General features: G+C 37.7%; 1 protein-coding gene across 1 annotated transcript; it reads right to left on the bottom strand.

Annotated features, from left to right (window-relative positions):
• Positions 1-569: 569 nt before the first annotated feature.
• Positions 570-17,397, bottom strand: LOC134803629 (KRAB-A domain-containing protein 2-like). The gene is made up of 4 exons (XM_063776413.1): positions 15,897-17,397; positions 15,309-15,469; positions 14,892-14,976; positions 570-1,423 (listed from the first exon to the last, which is right to left on the bottom strand). Exons 1-4 carry the CDS (start codon positions 17,155-17,157, stop codon positions 927-929), a joined length of 2,004 nt encoding a protein of 667 aa, XP_063632483.1. The 5' UTR covers positions 17,158-17,397; the 3' UTR covers positions 570-926.
• Between the last annotated feature and the right edge of the window lie 1,368 nt (positions 17,398-18,765).

Genomic DNA, 18,765 nt, shown 5'->3' with positions numbered 1-18,765 from the left:
ACAGAAATACATCATCTGTGAAAATTTCAACTGCCTAGGTATCACGGTTCATGAGATACAGCCTGGTGACAGACGGACGGACGGACAGCGGAGTCTTAGTAATAGGGCCCCGTTTTTACCCTTTGGGTACGGAACCCTAAAAAGGAAAAACACTAAAAAGTGGCGGATACTTCCGAAAAAATACTCTTATTACAATGGAACATGAGAGATTTCTTATTTTTTCCGTAATTACCCGAATACACCTTAATACATTTAGTGGTGTAAAGAGGCTCTCCAAGTGTGAAAATTCAACTGGAGATGAAAATAAAACGCCGACGTGATATACCTATTTAATTCAAATATGTAATATGTTTTTATACTCCTATTAGATATTACTACAGAGTGCGTTAGGTTTTTCTATTAAGTTTGTTATACAGGGTGATTCATGAGACGTGAGCAGGACTAATCCTGCACACTCAGTAACTGATAATTGATCGATCACCGTCGTATTTAGGTGAAACAACCACACTTTTTCCTATTTTTTAACTTTTTGGTGAGGGCAAATTTAATCCTCTACAATCATGGTCATTGGTCACCCTACAAGACCTAATTAATAAGCATAAAACCTCTTTAATTTTTGATTACGAAGAAAATAAACTGTCAAACTTGAGTGAGATACGAGTTTTCAAAAGTAACCAGACCGCGATGACAGTGGTGACATTCAATTTGACACAGAATATCGGTAGTTTAGTATTCTAATTTTAGGGTGACCACGCATGTCGTAAATAAATGAATAACTTTTTTTTTCAACGTGACTAGAAAATTAACGTTAACCTCACAAATACTGATACGAAAGTGTTGCTTATAATCTACGAAATGCGCAGTATTAGTCCTGCTCACGTCTCCTGAATCACCCTGTATACGTTTCTAAAAACTTAGTTAAAGATTTATGAATAACTATGTTTCTCGTGTATCTGCGCATGTCTCTTGAGGTAGCTGGACGATATGAACCCTTTCTCGCATACGGCGCACTCGTACGGCCTCTCTCCTGTGTGGATCCGTTCATGTTTCTTCAAAGTCGCCACCTGCGTGAAGTCCTTGTTGCACAGTTTGCACGAGTATGGTTTTTCCCCAGTATGTAATCTTATGTGTACTTGAAGGTGGTGCGAGTTCGAGAATCTCTTATGGCAGGTGGCGCAAGAGTACGGTTTCTCGCCCGTGTGTCTGAATTTGTGCTTCTTCAGATACGTCGGACTAATAAACCGTTTGTTGCAAATATTGCACCCGTAGGGTTTCTCGCCAGTGTGTGTTCTCATGTGTATACTTAACATACACGGTTTGCGGAATTCTTTCTCGCATATCATGCAGGAATGCGCCGTGCGCCTCCGGCCCGCGCCGCGTATCGCCCACGCCTCCCGCGCCCCGCCCAGAGGGAGCTCGTCCTCTGAAACAACACGGCACTGAGAACGAGTTGCTAAGCACATAGACATACACAACACGATGTTAAACGTTAATCATCAGGCGACGACCAAAACTACCTGCAATAAATAATTAAACGAAGTCAACCTTGAAATAAAACTAAGTAAACGGATTATATCGCGTATAATGAGTCCCGACGTTTCGATCACTTTAACATCGTTTTCGGTGAATGGATGACTGAGAAAAATATATATTTTAAATTGATTACAGGCGATATAAGCCGTTTACATAGTTTTATTTCATGAGTTATATCGCGGTAACCGAAGACAATATTAAATATTAACCTGGGGCGTATTGAATAACAAAATAGTATTGTATTTATTATGTCATAGGCCCCTTGTTTTGGTAATACCGTACGATTCCATATGGCTCTGAATTGGCGGTAGTAATAACTGTAATTAGTGAGTTTTGGTTGTCAGCTGACAAAATTATCTCGGTCTATCGGTGTCTAGTATATGCAGGGCCGGATTAACCCTAAGTCAAAGTAGGCAACTGCCTAGGGGCCCCGCCTCGGCTAGGGGGCCCCGGCGGCTCAGCGCGCACCAAATAAAATTTTGTGCCATAGGGTCAAAATTAAAAGGGGGAAGAAGACGAAAGTGTCCCTAGTTTTTCATAGGAATGCTCGACCTCAATTTACCATGGGTTTGTGTTCCACATCTCCTCTACTTCAGCTTAGCCTTTGGCCTCGCTGCGCCAAGCTCGGCCTGCGGTCTCGCTTTTTAATACAATGGACATTGGTTCGTGTCTGTGCTCAACTATTTATCCTGAAGCCTGATGAAGCACGGCTTTGAATTCGCATGAAATTGAAAGCTCGCCTCACTGGCGCACTTCAGACTTTTAGGCCCAGGTGAAGATCGATATTTACCCGGCCTTTTAGGGTTCCGTACCCAAAAGGTAAAACGGGACCCTATTACTAAGACTTCGCTGTCCGTCCGGCCGTCTGTCTGTCACCAGGCTGTATCTCACGAACCGTGATAGCTAGACACTCATTTTCACATATGATGTATTTCTGTTGCCGCTATAACAACAAATACTAAAAATCGGGCAAGTGCGAGTCGGACTCGCGCACGAAGGGTTCCGTACCATATAAAAAAAAAAACAAAAAAAAAGCAAAAAAAAAAAGGTCATCCATCCAAGTACTGACCACTCCCGACGTTGCTTAACTTTGGTCAAAAATCACGTTTGTTGTATGGGAGCCCCATTTAAATCTTTATTTTATTCTGTTTTTAGTATTTGTTGTTATAGCGGCAACAGAAATACATCATATGTGAAGATTTCAACTGTCTAGCTATCACGGTTCGTGAGATACAGCCTGGTGACAGACGGACGGACGGACGGACAGCGAAGTCTTAGTAATAGGGTCCCGTTTTACCCTTTGGGTACGGAACCCTAAAAACAGAATAAAATAAAGATTTAAATGGGGCTCCCATACAACAAACGTGATTTTTGACCAAAGTTAAGCAACGTCGGGCGTGGTCAGTACTTGGATGGGTGACCGTTTTTTTTTTTTTCATTTTTTTCCGTTTTTTTTTTCATTATGGTACGGAACCCTTCGTGCGCGAGTCCGACTCGCACTTGCCCGGTTTTTTAACACGCTTTCACAATTTGCGATATTGTTAGCGAAAAATTTCGCGCTCGCTGCGCTCGCGTTTATTTTTGATTCTTTAGTTGACCCTGACCCTGTATCATCTACATATTAGCTTGACTGGTGAATGAATAGAGTTAGACCAAGAAAAGTCTGCAATGATATTTATAGCATACGCAGTGCAAATGTTATTTATACGTCATAATTTCATAGAAGTTTTGACGCTTAAAATAACACTTGCTGTCGCGAACATGCGAACCGGCTAATAGTTGCCAGCGTCATGGAGTAGATGGCGCTCGCAGTCATGTTTAAGTTAAATAACCGCTTCTAGGTTATTGTGATTTTTTAGGACAAGACAAGAGGTAGACGCCGAACGATAGTAAGAAAAGGGAGGTTATGTGCGAACAGATATACGGAGGGAGAATTTTGCTTTGGGGATCAATTCAACGGCTTTCTTATGGTGTTATTAGATTAATGATGTGCCTCATGTAAATTGTGACTAACGTATATAACGTATATCAGTATTCAGAGTGAACAGTGATCCGAGGGAATTGTTGATGGCTAGTATGAACTTATGGTAAACTTAGTGTGAGGAATGGGGTCGCTATAAGGGGAGGTTTGGAGGCGACTATGAGGTTCAAGAAACCAGGTGGATAATCAGGTGAAACTTATTTTATATGCAGGTAATAAAGTAGGACACCAGCAATGAGTGAATCGTCATCTCACTAACGTCCAGGCCTCATATAGGTATGTAGTATGATTACATATCGCTAACCAGTATCAGTAAAGGCATCATCTCATTCGATAAGTTAACAAGTATGGTGAGCTTGACGACATGGTGGAGATGCTGGGATTTTATGCACATGCACTGTAATCATCATCAAAAGTAACATAATTATGAAAAGTCAATTTATATATGCACGTACAACTAAAGAGTTACATTTTTTGGTTTGTTCAGTTCAATTTAATGTTTTATTTCAGGCATGAAATGAAGCCCATATTTATGTACCTAATCCTATTCTTGCAAAAAGGCGTTAAGCAGGCGAATATGTTAGTGGTTCACCGGAGCACATATGCAATTAAGTGCCTACATTTTATTGAACATTCTTGCTCTTTGATATACAAGAGATTGCAAATGTCAGTAAATATATATATAGTTTATAAAAAACAAAAATAGGTACCTATCTAAATACAAAAATTTCCTTGGTAAATTATATAAATACAAAATTGTTTCAAAAAATTCTACTTGGAATACAAAATACTAAAACGCTCGCTTTAATCTTTGAAAGCAGTGTGTTAATCAATCAGTCCTATAGAGTGCAAATTTGGAGTTGATTCCTCATGTTAAGCAGTAGAATGGAATTTCAAGTGATGGTTTTGAATGATAAAAATATTTGAAAGCATATGTTATATATTTAACGTTTTACAGCCAGTATTTGTTACTGGTTGATGTGATAAAAATGTTTGTGTCACCAGGGCAGCAAAGTTTGTTTTTAACCCACGTGCCTTGAAACCCTCGCAACGCTCAGGATTCCAACATTTCTATGTTATAAGAATGAGAGAGTGGCTAAGATTGTCACATCAGAAAAGATAGCACAATATTGGTATGTTTACTATAAATTCTATCAGAGAGGTGTTTATAATCAGTTTTTAAACACTAACTTGGTAAGACTACCTTCAACAAGAGCCATGGAACTGCTTAAGTCTCAGATTTCATTACGTTGAAACCAATCATTACGTACATTTTTCATTAAACATGTCTAAAAACGTGGGTGACGAAACGGACATTCAACTCAAGTTTTAACGCCCTAAGCAGTAGAAATTTACACTTATCAGCAATAATCCTGAACTGAAATATATATATGTCATGTATCAAAGAAAAGGTGAAGAAGCTCCAATGGCAATATTTGATAAAAGTAACTAGATTTTTTCTCAAAGTTGTGAATAATCTTATTGTTCTCTTAAATATCATATGATTGGTACCGTTACCATACCTGCTCATGCCTAACAAGTTTAAGTTGAACAGGAGGTTTATATTAGGTCATTACCTATGAAATTGGCGTTTTGTTCGGAGAATTTCAACGAAACACGAATTTCCATACAATTAATTTTGCGGATATTTTTTTGATGGCTAATTCAAACCAAACAAAATTTTTCCAGTAATTTTTGACACCTTTAAGGTATGTTTTCAATATCTCCATTTCTTGAAAATTGGTTAAATTAGAAAAATATAAGTAATTTTAATACTCGAACCGACAGCACATGAAAAGACCTATTTTCAAGGCTTAATTCTGAACACTTAACAATAAAAAATAACAATTAATTGCTGTCAAGCAGTTTGGCGAAATCATATTGTAGTTTTATTGTAATTGTGTATGTACTTTTGTAAAAAAAAAAAAAACTACGATCAGACTTATATCTATGAACAAAAACGCCAATTTCATAGGTAAGGACCTAATATATAATCTATATTTGGGTGTATGTTATGATTATGTTCACAAGAACATGGTTTCATTTTGATATTTATTATGTTTGATGATGTAGTTGACAAGTTGCTTTACTTGTTTAGTTTTAGTTACCTGACCAATCTTTGATAAAATCATGCACTAATAAATTTGGATCCTAAACCAGAATGGATCCTTTCAAACAGCGACTTTATCACCTGAGCTAGAAGATTCAAATTATGCAGTTGATCAACAATTTAACATTACTAATTATATCTGTTTTTAAATTGGGTTCTTAAGTGACGATTATGACATTTTTCGTAATTTAATTCAATGTAAGACATAAATGAAATCGCATAAATGATTAGATCTGTTAATATAATTATATGCGAATTTTTTGGCATCCATGCCTTTGCAATTTTGTTTGTAACGTTGCATGAGTTAAGATCTTAATATTAAAATAATAAGAATCATAATCTCACATTCATTGTTCTGTGTGGCCGAATAGTTTTAGTACCAAATTGAAAGTTTATTTTTAATGCGGGTATTTGATATTACTTATGGCTTACCAACTGTTGTTGCTTACAAACCAGTTTAGGTCTGACCTCCGATTTTGTATATATTCTATTACATCGGTATTTAGTTAAATTGGTGGTAAACAATATTTTGTGATTATGAAGTTCCACGCCAAGTTAATTATTACTGGATTGCATGCTTTTCTAGAAGATGCATTGCTTGCAGAATACCCGCTTCATCACAAATTATCAGCTCAGCCATGGTTAAACTAGTCGTGAGCGCAAGTGGGGTGAATGGCAACAATTTATACTGCGTATCTTTTCATGAAACGAATGTATCATGTTTAACGTATTAGCCTTATACTTATATGATCAATATTTTTACAACAACACAATATTCTTTATTGCTCACCAATATGTAAAGGAACTTAACACATATCACTTATACTATGGTGCACAACGGGCGATCTTATCGCTAAAAGATTGATATTATCTTCCAGACAAACAAACCAGGCTATTATAATGGTATGTTTTGCGGATCCATATTTTCACTGGGCTTTAATCAGAACCATTGAGTTTAATTAAAAACTCGAATTTAACACTCACCACGTTTGAAGGGCTAGAACCACTCATATCATAAGAGATGTTAATATGGAATTTCTTGCCTCATCGTTGTTTGTTGTTACAATCGTAAGGAATTGTAACGGATTGGTTTCTTGGAAGTCGGTACAATTTAGTTGTAATGTGCCTGAATGAAAATGCAGGAGGCACTTGAAATCAGATTACAACTTGACGTCATATGTACAATGTAGGTACATACTACTCAAACGGGTGTCATTCTGAATCCCTAACAACGTTTGTCCTAAAGTCACTTGCCCTAAATGGTTTTTCCTAATGGGCACATGCCCTAACGATCAATTGTCATAACGATTATTTTCCATAATGTAATGGTTAGCCTAAGACTCATTTGTCCTAAGCATTTGTACCATAACTATCAAGATCCTTAATGTTTTTTACCATATTCTTCGAAATCCCTAACAATGTTTGGCATAAAATAATATGCTCTAACTGTTTTGACCTAATGGCTATTGCCCTAATTATCAATTCTTATAACAGTTACTTTTCCTATTGATCAATTATCATAACAATTACCTTCCATAATGAATGGTAACGAACTGTTGCCACAAAGTGGGTTAGGTTAGGTTAGAACTGTGACCCTCGCAAAAACGAACTGCTGCCACAAAAGTGGGTTAGGTTAGGTTAGAACTGCGACCATTGTAAAAACTAACTGCTGTTAAAACTAGGTTAGGTTAGAAATACGATCCTTGCAAAAACGAACTGCTGCCACAAAAGTGGGTTAGGTTAGGTTAGAACTGCGATCCTTGCAAAAACGAACTGTTGCCACAAAAGTGGGTTAGGTTAGGTTAGAACTGTGATCCTCGCAAAAACGAACTGCTGCCACGAAAGTGGGTTAGGCTAGAACTGTGATCCTCACAAAAACGAACTGCTGCCACAAAAGTGGGTTAGGTTAGGTTAGAACTGCGACCATTGTAAAAACGAAACGAAATAGGGAAATCAAAATTAGGGCATACGAGTGTTAGGTCAAGCAACGATAGGCTAAGTAAAATTAGGTAACATGATGGTTAGGATATATAATTTTTAGGCCTAACAATAATTAGGCAAAAAAAGAATTATGCTACATAACATTAGGATAAATACTCAATATGGAAAGTGCCATTAGGGAAAAACATATTAGGACAAAAAAAAATCGGCCATTCGATAATAGGGAAACCAAAATTAGGGTATACGAGTGTTATGACAACTGATCATTATGACAAACAATATTAGGGAATACAAAAATAGGAGAAAAGACTTTAGGGATTCAGATATAGATCCTACTCAAACTCAAAGGACCAGGAACATCATTGGAACTCAATCAGAATCACTCAGCCATTCCAATGGTACCAGCAAACGGCCAAAAATGGGGCTCGCTAGATTTAACAATAGTATCATACTCAATTGGCATGCATGATATTTCTGTTCTGAAAGAATAAACGGGTAAAATGATTGTAAACGAATAAAAAACTACCGAATCAATTTAAACAATATTCACTTACTTTATGGATTGCGTTTAATCAGCGTTACATTAAGGTTCCAAAAACTTGTCTGTTGATGTAATAAAGCATAGTATCTTAATTTATTCCCAATTAACATTTCAATATAGATTGTTATCAGAGAATCAGTAAATATCAACTTGGATATGTAAAGGACAAAGGCAAAACTGTTTAGTATAAGCCACCACTAATATGTTTGCACTTAAGCAATACCCTAAGGTATAATGACTTCCTATTATTACTGAACCATTGATTCTTAGTGTGGAAAGTCCATAGATTAGTGATTAGATAAAGATTAACTAAACTTCTGAATTGTGTATCTATACATACGATGACCCAAACCTAAAGTGTTAAAAATGCTAAAATAAGTTATTATTGAAAAGACTCCCAGTGAAAGTCATACTGATTGAATGGGCTAGTGGTTTCTATATTATCTGCTAACTGATTTAGATACTTCTAAGTACATAGTACATACTTTACTTTTACTCGAACAGAAATCGATAAGGGAGTGGTAGATAATTTAAAGAATAGCCATTAGCCATGCATAACTAATTTGATTTTGTTAAATGAATTGGAATCAAGCAACACATATTAATTGATATCGCCTACCCAATCGAGATACTAAATACTAAAGAATACGAACCTACATATTCATAATATTATAGAGACGGTAGTAAGACCATGGTGGATAGGTTTCTGAATAAGAGAAATTCTCAAGTATTCGGTTATTTAAATAAATGTGATAACGTATTTTTAACTATGATGGTAGTCATTATACCACTCTGTGCAAGTAGTTCTGAAATTAAATAATGGCATAATGACAAAGACGCATGAGCATTTGTTACAGAGTATATTACCTATGTCTAGGTAACGAAAAGGAATAGTAGGTATTCGCTGCGTGCAAGGCAAGTGGTGGGGGGAGCCGAAACAAACTCAGCGCTTGATGTGGCTAAATGACAATATGACAAGTTAGCAAGCAGTGTTTCTGTCAATTCACATACTTTTCAGTTATTTTGTTCACGTTTCTTTTTGCCTTAAAAATAATATTTTTAATACAGTTGCTCACAAAGTGCTACTTTACGTAGCTGTTTAGCGTGCGGAAAGTTGGTTATGTCGAACTAGTGCTTTTTACTTTTCCAATTTTTTTAAATTTATACTTGTTCCAATTCACGACTACTTATTGATGAGTGTTAATATTAGTTTCCTTTAAACGTCGTAATCAGCATAAAAACCTACTGTTAATGTAAGAATATGAAAAATATACATATTTCATATTTTAATACTTACCTCTTCATCATTATAACACGTTTATTTTTTAATATTGAATATTGAAAATTCCGTTCTTAATAAGGTGTCTGAATGGAACGGAATAGCTGCCAAACGCCCATAGATATAATATACTTAAAGACGACGTCTAAGCGAGCTGTCACTGTTACCACTTTTGTTTAGTGTACGATTAACAATGTTTTACTTATTTTTTCGCAACTGTATTAAAAAACGTCGTTCGATACACGTGCGGAAATGTCATTCTTCACTCGTCCCGAGTCTTCCCACTCGCCTGCGGCTCGTGGCAAGATATCTCGGTACTCGTGAAGTAATGACATACCTTCCGCACTAGCATCGAAATGTACTATTACAATAAAAATGGGCCACGATAGATGTTGTGTGGTAAACTGTAATAATACTAGATGGTCTAGACGAAACATTAATAATAATTAATATTTTTTTATTTTTAACACTAGGCTAGAAATTAGCCTTTTATATCATATTATATTTATTCCAGGCTCAACAGCGTATCGGCTAATTATTTTATCTCGTCTGTCAACACAGATTTTGCTCAGATGTTAATAAAATAGTATGGATAATACAGTGTGTACCAACATTAGGTGTTTGTAATATTATGTAGTTATAATGCCTGTTATTGAAAACTCGGTAAAAGCATACCTTTGGCACGTAGAGTTGTCTGTCGTCTATCACAACAGACATTGTGATGCGAGTGAACATTATTTTTAACATAAAATGTGTTGATTTAAACCTGTGAAGAAGGAAGGAAAGGGTGATAGGTAACTTCAATTAAGTATTAAACTTTTTATGTTATAGTAAAAGGAAGAGATCAATCATGAGCCAAATAATTATTGGTATATGATCGTGGCCTCAACTGTTAGCTTGATTATCAGATTTAATCGGAATATTGAGATATAAAATGCAGGCTGGAGGCTGGAGCTACACAAGAATCAGAATCACAATTAGAATCAGATGTCATATAATGAAGTTCTATATGTATCTTTCTTCATTAATTTTAATATTGCTGTGAAATATCGTAGTGTTAAGGACATGGTATTTGTTTTATGTACGACTACTTCAGGAGCAATAGTCACAAGACAGAGTTATCAGTTTTATTCGTGTCCCTATTCTCTTGGATCACAGTGGACAGTTGGACACCTGTCCTGTGTGGTTCTTCACCAGTGCTCACCATCTGCAGTACCTAGATATGCTAGCCTGTAATGTGGCTTTGTCTTTAATATTTTTTTCTGTTCGCCCACCGTGTGGCCATACGTCCATGCCTATCCCTACGCTTCCTTGCCATGTGGCCAGTGATTATGAGCTTCTCCAGACTATAGGAACCTCTTCTGCCTCGATAGTAGAAGAAAGTACGTGCGCGATGAGTACAAATAGTGGATAACCTCGGTTTGATGTTGAGTTCGTCGAGACTTGATGCAATTTCACCTACTGCGTTCAAGCATTCTTCGCCAGCACCACCTCTCAAATGCATCTGTCCTATGATGGGTTTCAGTTTTAATGGTCTAGGTTTGGACATGTACAGAAAGATCGAGAAAACAAGGCGTCCGCATTAGTGTGATACTGGTTGTATGTTCTCCCATATGCATACCCTGGCGAGTCGTTTCACCGCAGCTTTGGCTATCTGATCTCTTCTGACCACCCTTTGGTCGAAAACGCCATCGTCGCTTATTTAAGATCCCAAGTAAACCAACAACTTGCCTCTAGATCGTGCAATGTATTGGTACTCTTCATTTTACTAGGTAGATCGACATGCATCAACTTCGTCTTATTTCTTTTGATCCTGGGGTATGAATCTGGTCTGAATCCTGAGTATGGAGTTATGGACTCATATCTGACATGCTCAATTTTAGAAACAGAACCGCAAGTTATTTTCCACAGACACTTAATCTAATTATAGTCATGTCATTTGCAAAACTGAGGTTATTGATAAGTTGGCTATCAACCAGTGGCGGCGCGTCAAACATATCCATAGGCAAGCCGGGGCTAATTGGCTTACATATTTCCTTTACAACTCTGCTCAAACGTCCAAAAACAGGCAAGCCGGTGGGAATCGGCTTTTATGGACGCAGTCTCATACCAACTCAGACACCACCCTAACAGCCTTCCAATACTCATTATGTATTCACCGATGTTAGTAAACAGTTGCACTCAACTTTAAAAAGATAACTCGGCGTGTTATCCCCATTTCGCTCATAACCCTGACATTTTACTCCAGTTAAGGAAATCAAAAGTCTTTGCGAAAGCCTTCGCCGTGCCCACTGTATTCTCTATTAATTGCCACACATTGAGTATTTGCTACTGAGCGTACTGAGTGAGTACCCTTCAATGTATCTCATGGTTATCAAAGCTGTGAAGTGAAAATTCGTGAATAAAGGAAACGTAGTGGGTCAATTTGATAGACACAGCAGTGAAAATACCGTAGTACGGGAAGCGGGCGATTATTACACTTGAAGATCTGATCGGTTACATTAATTAAAGAATAGTCATGTAAAGTCGTAATGAATCGGTACCTCGGTAGGTACAGTTTGCTATGCTGTTTCTACGATCCTTAGCATGATATATATATATAGGTTAGGTTAGGTATATTTAGGTACACGTACAGGTATAGTTAGGTAAATGTAACGCAGTAAAAAAGAGTTGTTGACAGGTTTTGTAACTAACCAAGATGAAAATAAAGTGCTCAGTTTATATTATTTGAGTGTAGCTCAGGTTAAATGCATTGATGGCTTTCATACCTAATAGAGAGGCTGACACGACTGTCCCAACCTTTTTAAACTAGATTATTTCACACCAGCATCAGAAAATGATTAGAAAAATAAAAACTGCAGTAATTTTTGGCACAATATCTATTTAATAAATCAGAATGAACTACAAGAAAAGGTGACTTGACTCGAAATAAGTGCCTGATTTGACAAGTCTGTTAAATATCCTTAGCTTAGCTTAAGAAAATAAAATGTGGTTCTCTTGAGTTGTAGATAGGTTCTTTCTTTTACATGTTGATTTGTGATTAAATGAGAATAGCGTAATTCTTCCTTGGCTGGGGAGGGCTGCCGGACATGAAGTAGATACACGAAGAGATGGATATGTCAGCAGTAGGTTTAATGAATAAGCAAGTAGATTAAAATACTTCACATAGTAGATTACTGCCAGTAGTAATAAGTAAAGAGAAGTGGGAACTTAGGTTACATATACTTACACGTCACGTTTGGATAAGACGGTCGCTTTTGTCTGTGTAATAACTATCGTTCGATCGCACGGTCGCCGCGGTGTTTAATAAAGTTACAGTTGTTTAATTACGCAAATTATGCTGGTCATCATGTATACGTCTGCTGTAGTAGAAGTTCTGACCCTTGAAGTAGTGAAACAAGTTATTAACGATATCATAAGAGCAAAGCAGCATATAACATCAGAACATCACAGATGGTAGTCATAGATAAAATATAGCGCGAATTGAGTTCTCACTGTCTAACAACACCGATGTTTGATATCAAATCGGTGTTGCCACGTTGTAATTAAGGACTGCTCGGAGCAATTTGGGACCGAACGCGCGAGATTGTGGGAAATACCACACATAGACATAGATATAGGTAGACAGAGAGATAATTAACGGACCAGAGATGACAAATCGCAGCCGTGATCCTACTCAGCTCAGCTCAGACACCGATAAACGCTCAGTCGCTCACACCAATCTCAGGATACTGCTTTCATTCTCAAATCAGAGATCAGTTAGTTTAGCACAGATATCAATGAATGCTCAGATCAGTCCCAAGATCATATTATTAATCAACTCAGCACAAACCTTGATGAATGCTCAGACCAATCTCAGGATCAAATTATTAATCAGCACAGCACAAACATTGATGAATGCTCAGACCAGTCTCAGGATCCTGTTCTTTATCAGCTCAGCACAAATACAGATGAACAATCAGATCAGTCTCAGAAACGGTGTGCCTCAGCACATTTCTACGACATCATCAGAAATGGTACGAAATCTCAGGTCATGCCGATTCACAGCGCCAAAGCCGAGAGAGGCATTCAGAGGATGAACAGCTCAAATACATTATTATTCACATTAGTGTTCTTATCATCTAATTGTTGATTTATTTACATGTTTGCCTATGGACATCTAATTTCAATTAAAAGAGTAGCTTTTTCCTGCGGGGCGGGAGTGTCGCGAACATGCGAACCGGCTAATAGTTGCCAGCGTCATGGAGTAGATGGCGCTCGCAGTCATGTTTAAGTTAAATAACCGCTTCTAGGTTATTGTGATTTTTTAGGACAAGACAAGAGGGTAGACGCCGAACGATAGTAAGAAAAGGGAGGTTATGTGCGAACAGATATACGGAGGGAGAATTTTGCTTTGGGGATCAATTCAACGGCTTTCTTATGGTGTTATTAGATTAATGATGTGCCTCATGTAAATTGTGACTAACGTATATAACGTATATCAGTATTCAGAGTGAACAGTGATCCGAGGGAATTGTTGATGGCTAGTATGAACTTATGGTAAACTTAGTGTGAGGAATGGGGTCGCTATAAGGGGAGGTTTGGAGGCGACTATGAGGTTCAAGAAACCAGGTGGATAATCAGGTGAAACTTATTTTATATGCAGGTAATAAAGTAGGACACCAGCAATGAGTGAATCGTCATCTCACTAACGTCCAGGCCTCATATAGGTATGTAGTATGATTACATATCGCTAACCAGTATCAGTAAAGGCATCATCTCATTCGATAGGTTAACAAGTATGGTGAGCTTGACGACACTTGCACTGCGAGTGCTATCAAAATTGTTGCAGGCTTATCTTGGTCTAACTCTAGTAATTTAAATAATTTTAACATATGGAAATTCTTTACTATTACTTATTAAGTTGATTCTAATCATGTGGTTCGGCGTTTGGTCTTATGGTCGGACAATCGCTGTTCAGCCTCGCAAAATATTAACTATTGAGAAAATCAACTTTGCGGCACTAGTTGAGCTTAAAATTTGCCATTAGAGGTAGATTAGGTAGATAGGAAAGTGACGCTGAAGCTCACATCTTTGTTATTCCACTGGGAATCGGTCTTAAGCCTAAATGGTTCTCCCCACACTTGACGCGACGGAATCGGCAAAAACCAATAGCATAAAGCTTTATGTCCATGCAATAAGAGCGAAAAAGACATCGTTCAATTCGAATCGGCTGGACGGCTGGGCCGACGCCTGAAGATTGAAATTAAAAACGCAAACTTATTTCCCTGTACTAAATATGCTGTGTGCAGAATTGACTGTAGGGGGCCCCGAGCCTCGCACTGCCTAGGGGCCCCGACATGCTTAATCCGGCCCTGAGTATATGTAGGGGTAGCTCTATTCAGCTTCAAACATACAACTGATATCATTTTGTATTTTGAAAACTGGTTTATCGATAGAGTCGCGGCTACCACGACTTGAAAGGTTTAGCGAAGTTAGTCTATAGTAGTATGTGTGTGTGACTCACCGTGGAGCGGCTCCAGCGTGATCTCGAAGCGGACTTGCCGCTGCTTCTCGGGTTCCTTCTTGACACGCGCCGCCGCCGGCTTCTCCTTAACATACATCATTAATTATTTTAATTTATTAAAAGTTTATAATTTATATCAAGAAGATTTTATTATATTATAAAAAGTATATTTACTTTATTGTTTATAAGAGTCGTTAGAGGAATATTTTTTTCGTATCCATATTTAATTTATTTACCATTTAATATAAAAATAATATATCTAGACACACAGATATAAATGTAAAAAAAGCAACAATTGTAATACACTGAAACATCAATTGCATCGTTAATTTAATATAATAAATAATTCATAAATTCCAATCACAATGAATCCCGTGGTGTTTTATCATGAATGTTGTCTTGTGTTGCTATACTTACATTTACAGTATCCTTCAAGGTTACAGTATGCTTGACAGAGACGGGCTCTGTCTTGACATGGGAGGGCTCCGGGCTCGCCTCCCCCGTCTCTGTCCTGCAGTTGCCTGTCTCCGGCTGCTCCTCCTCCTGCTCCGTCCACTCTGCTTCCTCCATGGTATGCGCTGGATAAAGACCTTGGCATGTGATATCACTTACTAGTTACTACATTAGATGGGTAGAATATATTAATAACATGATATCAGAAAAAGTGTATATGATTTGTAAATTTTTTAGTTTGAACTATTTTTTTTTATTGTATAAGAAAATGAAGACTCTTTTTGTCACAGACTCACAGGAAATATGTGAGTAGGCATCTTACTATTAATTTAGAGCAGATATACTATTATTTTTTTATACACACAATTCAATTATAGTGTTTTAGACTATTTTTTAATAATGGAAGAGTTACATTCATTAAAGACACAAGGAAGACAATTCAAATTAGACTTAAGTGATTAAGAAATTATTTTGAATTAGGTACCATTATTAAGTTGTACAATTTAATAATGTGTAAAAATCGTGAAAGTTTAAATCAGTGTTTTACCCTACCATTTTTAGAAGTAGTGGGATCCATCTCCATTCTCTCATTATTGAGGAGCTTTTTATCATTGTTGGTACAAACATTTGCTTTATACTGTTTAAGAGGATTGGAATCATTTATTTTTTTGTTCGTGGCAACTTTCGTGTCATCAACATGATGGGGAACTTTTTCTAAATGATTTTCAGTTTGAATAGTTTCAATATCACTTGAAGGAACATGTGAGCTCTGTTCTGTTGGATCACATCCAAATACTGCTCGATATGGAGTTCTGCCGATACTCCAGTGAACCGCTGCATTCTTTTGATACTGAACAAAGTGACATCCGAGAGACCAGTTAGTGGACCGGTTGTCTCGCATCCACGTGTACAGCATGTCCTCCACGTCGCGGGTGCTGCACTCGGCACTGCCCTGTGTCTGCGGGTGCCTCGCTCCTCCTTGTAGTATTTTACAGTCCGGCCAGATTTTCAGGACTTCCTCAACAACTTTGGCAGTAAATTCCTGGCCGTTATTGCTTTGTAACACGAAGGGAGCTCCAAAAGTCAAGAAAATTTTAACTAATTCCAAAGCAAGTTCAGTTGGCAGGTTAGTTTGTAGGGGTCGCAAATGAATGAACTTTGTACCATGATCTTGGTACATTAATAACCATTTGAAATCTCCATCAGGTGCTGACTGAAGATCAATAACATCAAGCTGCCCTTGGCTGTTAAAAATGTTAAAATCTTTGGGAATGGTAGGTTGCAATGAAACTTGCTTGGGCGCTATGCCTTTTTTGGGCAAATTTCGTTTCACATCACATGTTGGGCACAAGGCAAGAAATATTTCTATTGCCTTTTTCTGGATATAAAATCTGTTCTTAATGTTGTGCAGCATCTTGTCACAGGCACCATGTCCTATTTCCTGATGTATTTCAAACAACAAGTCAAAATATTGTTCCATAGGAATCACTCGAACAGTAGCATCTTCAGGCGCTTTCTTTTTCAAAATAAGGTAAGTTTTGCTTCCTATTTGAGTGACATCGTATTTGGTGGACCAGTAATACTGCGCGGACGTGCGCCGACCGCCGGCGTCCGCGGCCGCCTTACCGGTCTGGATGTGCCGAATGACCTCCGCGACCCGGTCCTGCGTCCACGGCCTCTTCACCGTTCCTGTCTGCTCCTTGTACAAATTACCGAGTTGTACATAAAATGTTTCCTTGAACTCACTGTTCCCATTCCTAATACTGATAGTGATATCACATTCTTGTGCCGCAGTTGCGGTCTGCGTCGCCATTTTGCTCAAGTTGAGAATGTTGAAGCGGCGTAAGTATCATGCGCCTTATTGTATTCCGGCTGCGCGGCCCTTGCCTCGCTCAGCCGCTTTCACAAACAATTCTTCTTAGGTCTTGGGTGAGACTAATTAGAACCGGGCTAAGCTTAGTTAGTGTAATGGTTTTACTATATTATGACTGCGATATTAAAGCAAGCGCACAATTAAATGAGAAGCAAATGTGAACACAATTCTCATATAGCACGTCCTACATTAGGTACGATAAATAAATAAACACACTGCACTGACAGTGACATTTGCAAGACTGAATGAAGAAGCAAAAAGACACCCACGTTCCGATACACGCACTATTTCAATATACTACGCAAGTTTATTAATTAATGATACTCACCTTAACTTACTTATTTCGCCCATTTTTTTTTTCTAAGATCAGAACTGGGCTATAACCGCGAAAACCGAAGTTCGCAAATTGCGGGCATTTTTCTGTCGCTCTAATTACGCCTTCATTGGAGTAAAAGAGAAATATCCCCGCAATTTGCGAATTTCGCTTTTCGCGGTAGCCCCGCTGAGTCCATTTGCACGGAGAATAATAAACGAAGATTTTCGCACGCTGTCGGAAGCCGGTGTTGCTCGAAGCTGTTATGCATTTTCTTTACGAAACAGTCTGCCGATTTTTGCAGGGAGGGGACGTCAAACGTATTGCTATTTCTACTTGATTTCTACGTAACGTACAAATGTAGTGTCCGACCGAAGGTTCGGTTTCGGCCAGTTTCGGCCGAAAAATCATGTTTCGGCTGTAGTTTCGGTTTCGGCCAAAAAACGGCCGAACCTTTCGGCCGGGCCGAAACTTACGAAATGGTACTTCGTACTATGAAACTAAACATGTGACAAAGATCAAAAGTTGGGAAACAAGTAGGACAACAATATTAATATACTTATTGATTTATGTAAACATAAATTAATTGGTTTATTATAAAACGCAATTCCCCTAATCAAGGCGCCACTGGACGGGCGACGCAGTCTTGATGTGTATAACTAGTGGAGTGGCCAAGTTGAAGAATAGCAACTTTCATAGGACTAAAAAGGTTAATACCGACAAGTGGTATTTTTGGAATCAGCATGGTCTACTGATTATCAAAATGCATGTTGTCGCTTCATAAAGTGGTGGAATGAGTTTATATGACGTCATAAAGTCAGCAGTACAAAATGGTAAACTTTTTTCTTTTAAACATACCATGTGGGGTACCAAATGAAAGGGCTTAGTGAGTAGGTTACAAATATATAACATAGTCTAACATGTTCACCACTTGGTCTCACAAATTATTAGAAAACTTTCAAAAATTTGACAATCCAGAGTTGAATTTAAACTGCTCTAAATTGAAAATGGCTGAATGGATTAGTCCAAATTTTATACAAAATGACTGTGAATATTCTCTATACTACCTATGTCTTTAAAATAATTAACCAAATATATCCAAAAATAAGAAAAGTACATCAAGTTGAATAACAGCATAAACTGTTACAGTAGACTACTAAATACTATTTATTTTTTTACTGAAAACATACCATGTGGGGTATGAAAAGATAGGGCTTTGTCAGCTGATTACAAAT

This window comes from Cydia splendana, chromosome 27 (assembly GCF_910591565.1).
Source record: "Cydia splendana chromosome 27, ilCydSple1.2, whole genome shotgun sequence".
Classification (NCBI taxonomy): domain Eukaryota; kingdom Metazoa; phylum Arthropoda; class Insecta; order Lepidoptera; family Tortricidae; genus Cydia; species Cydia splendana.
Note: the sequence above shows the minus strand (reverse complement) of the source record. Positions and strands in the feature narration are given on the sequence as shown.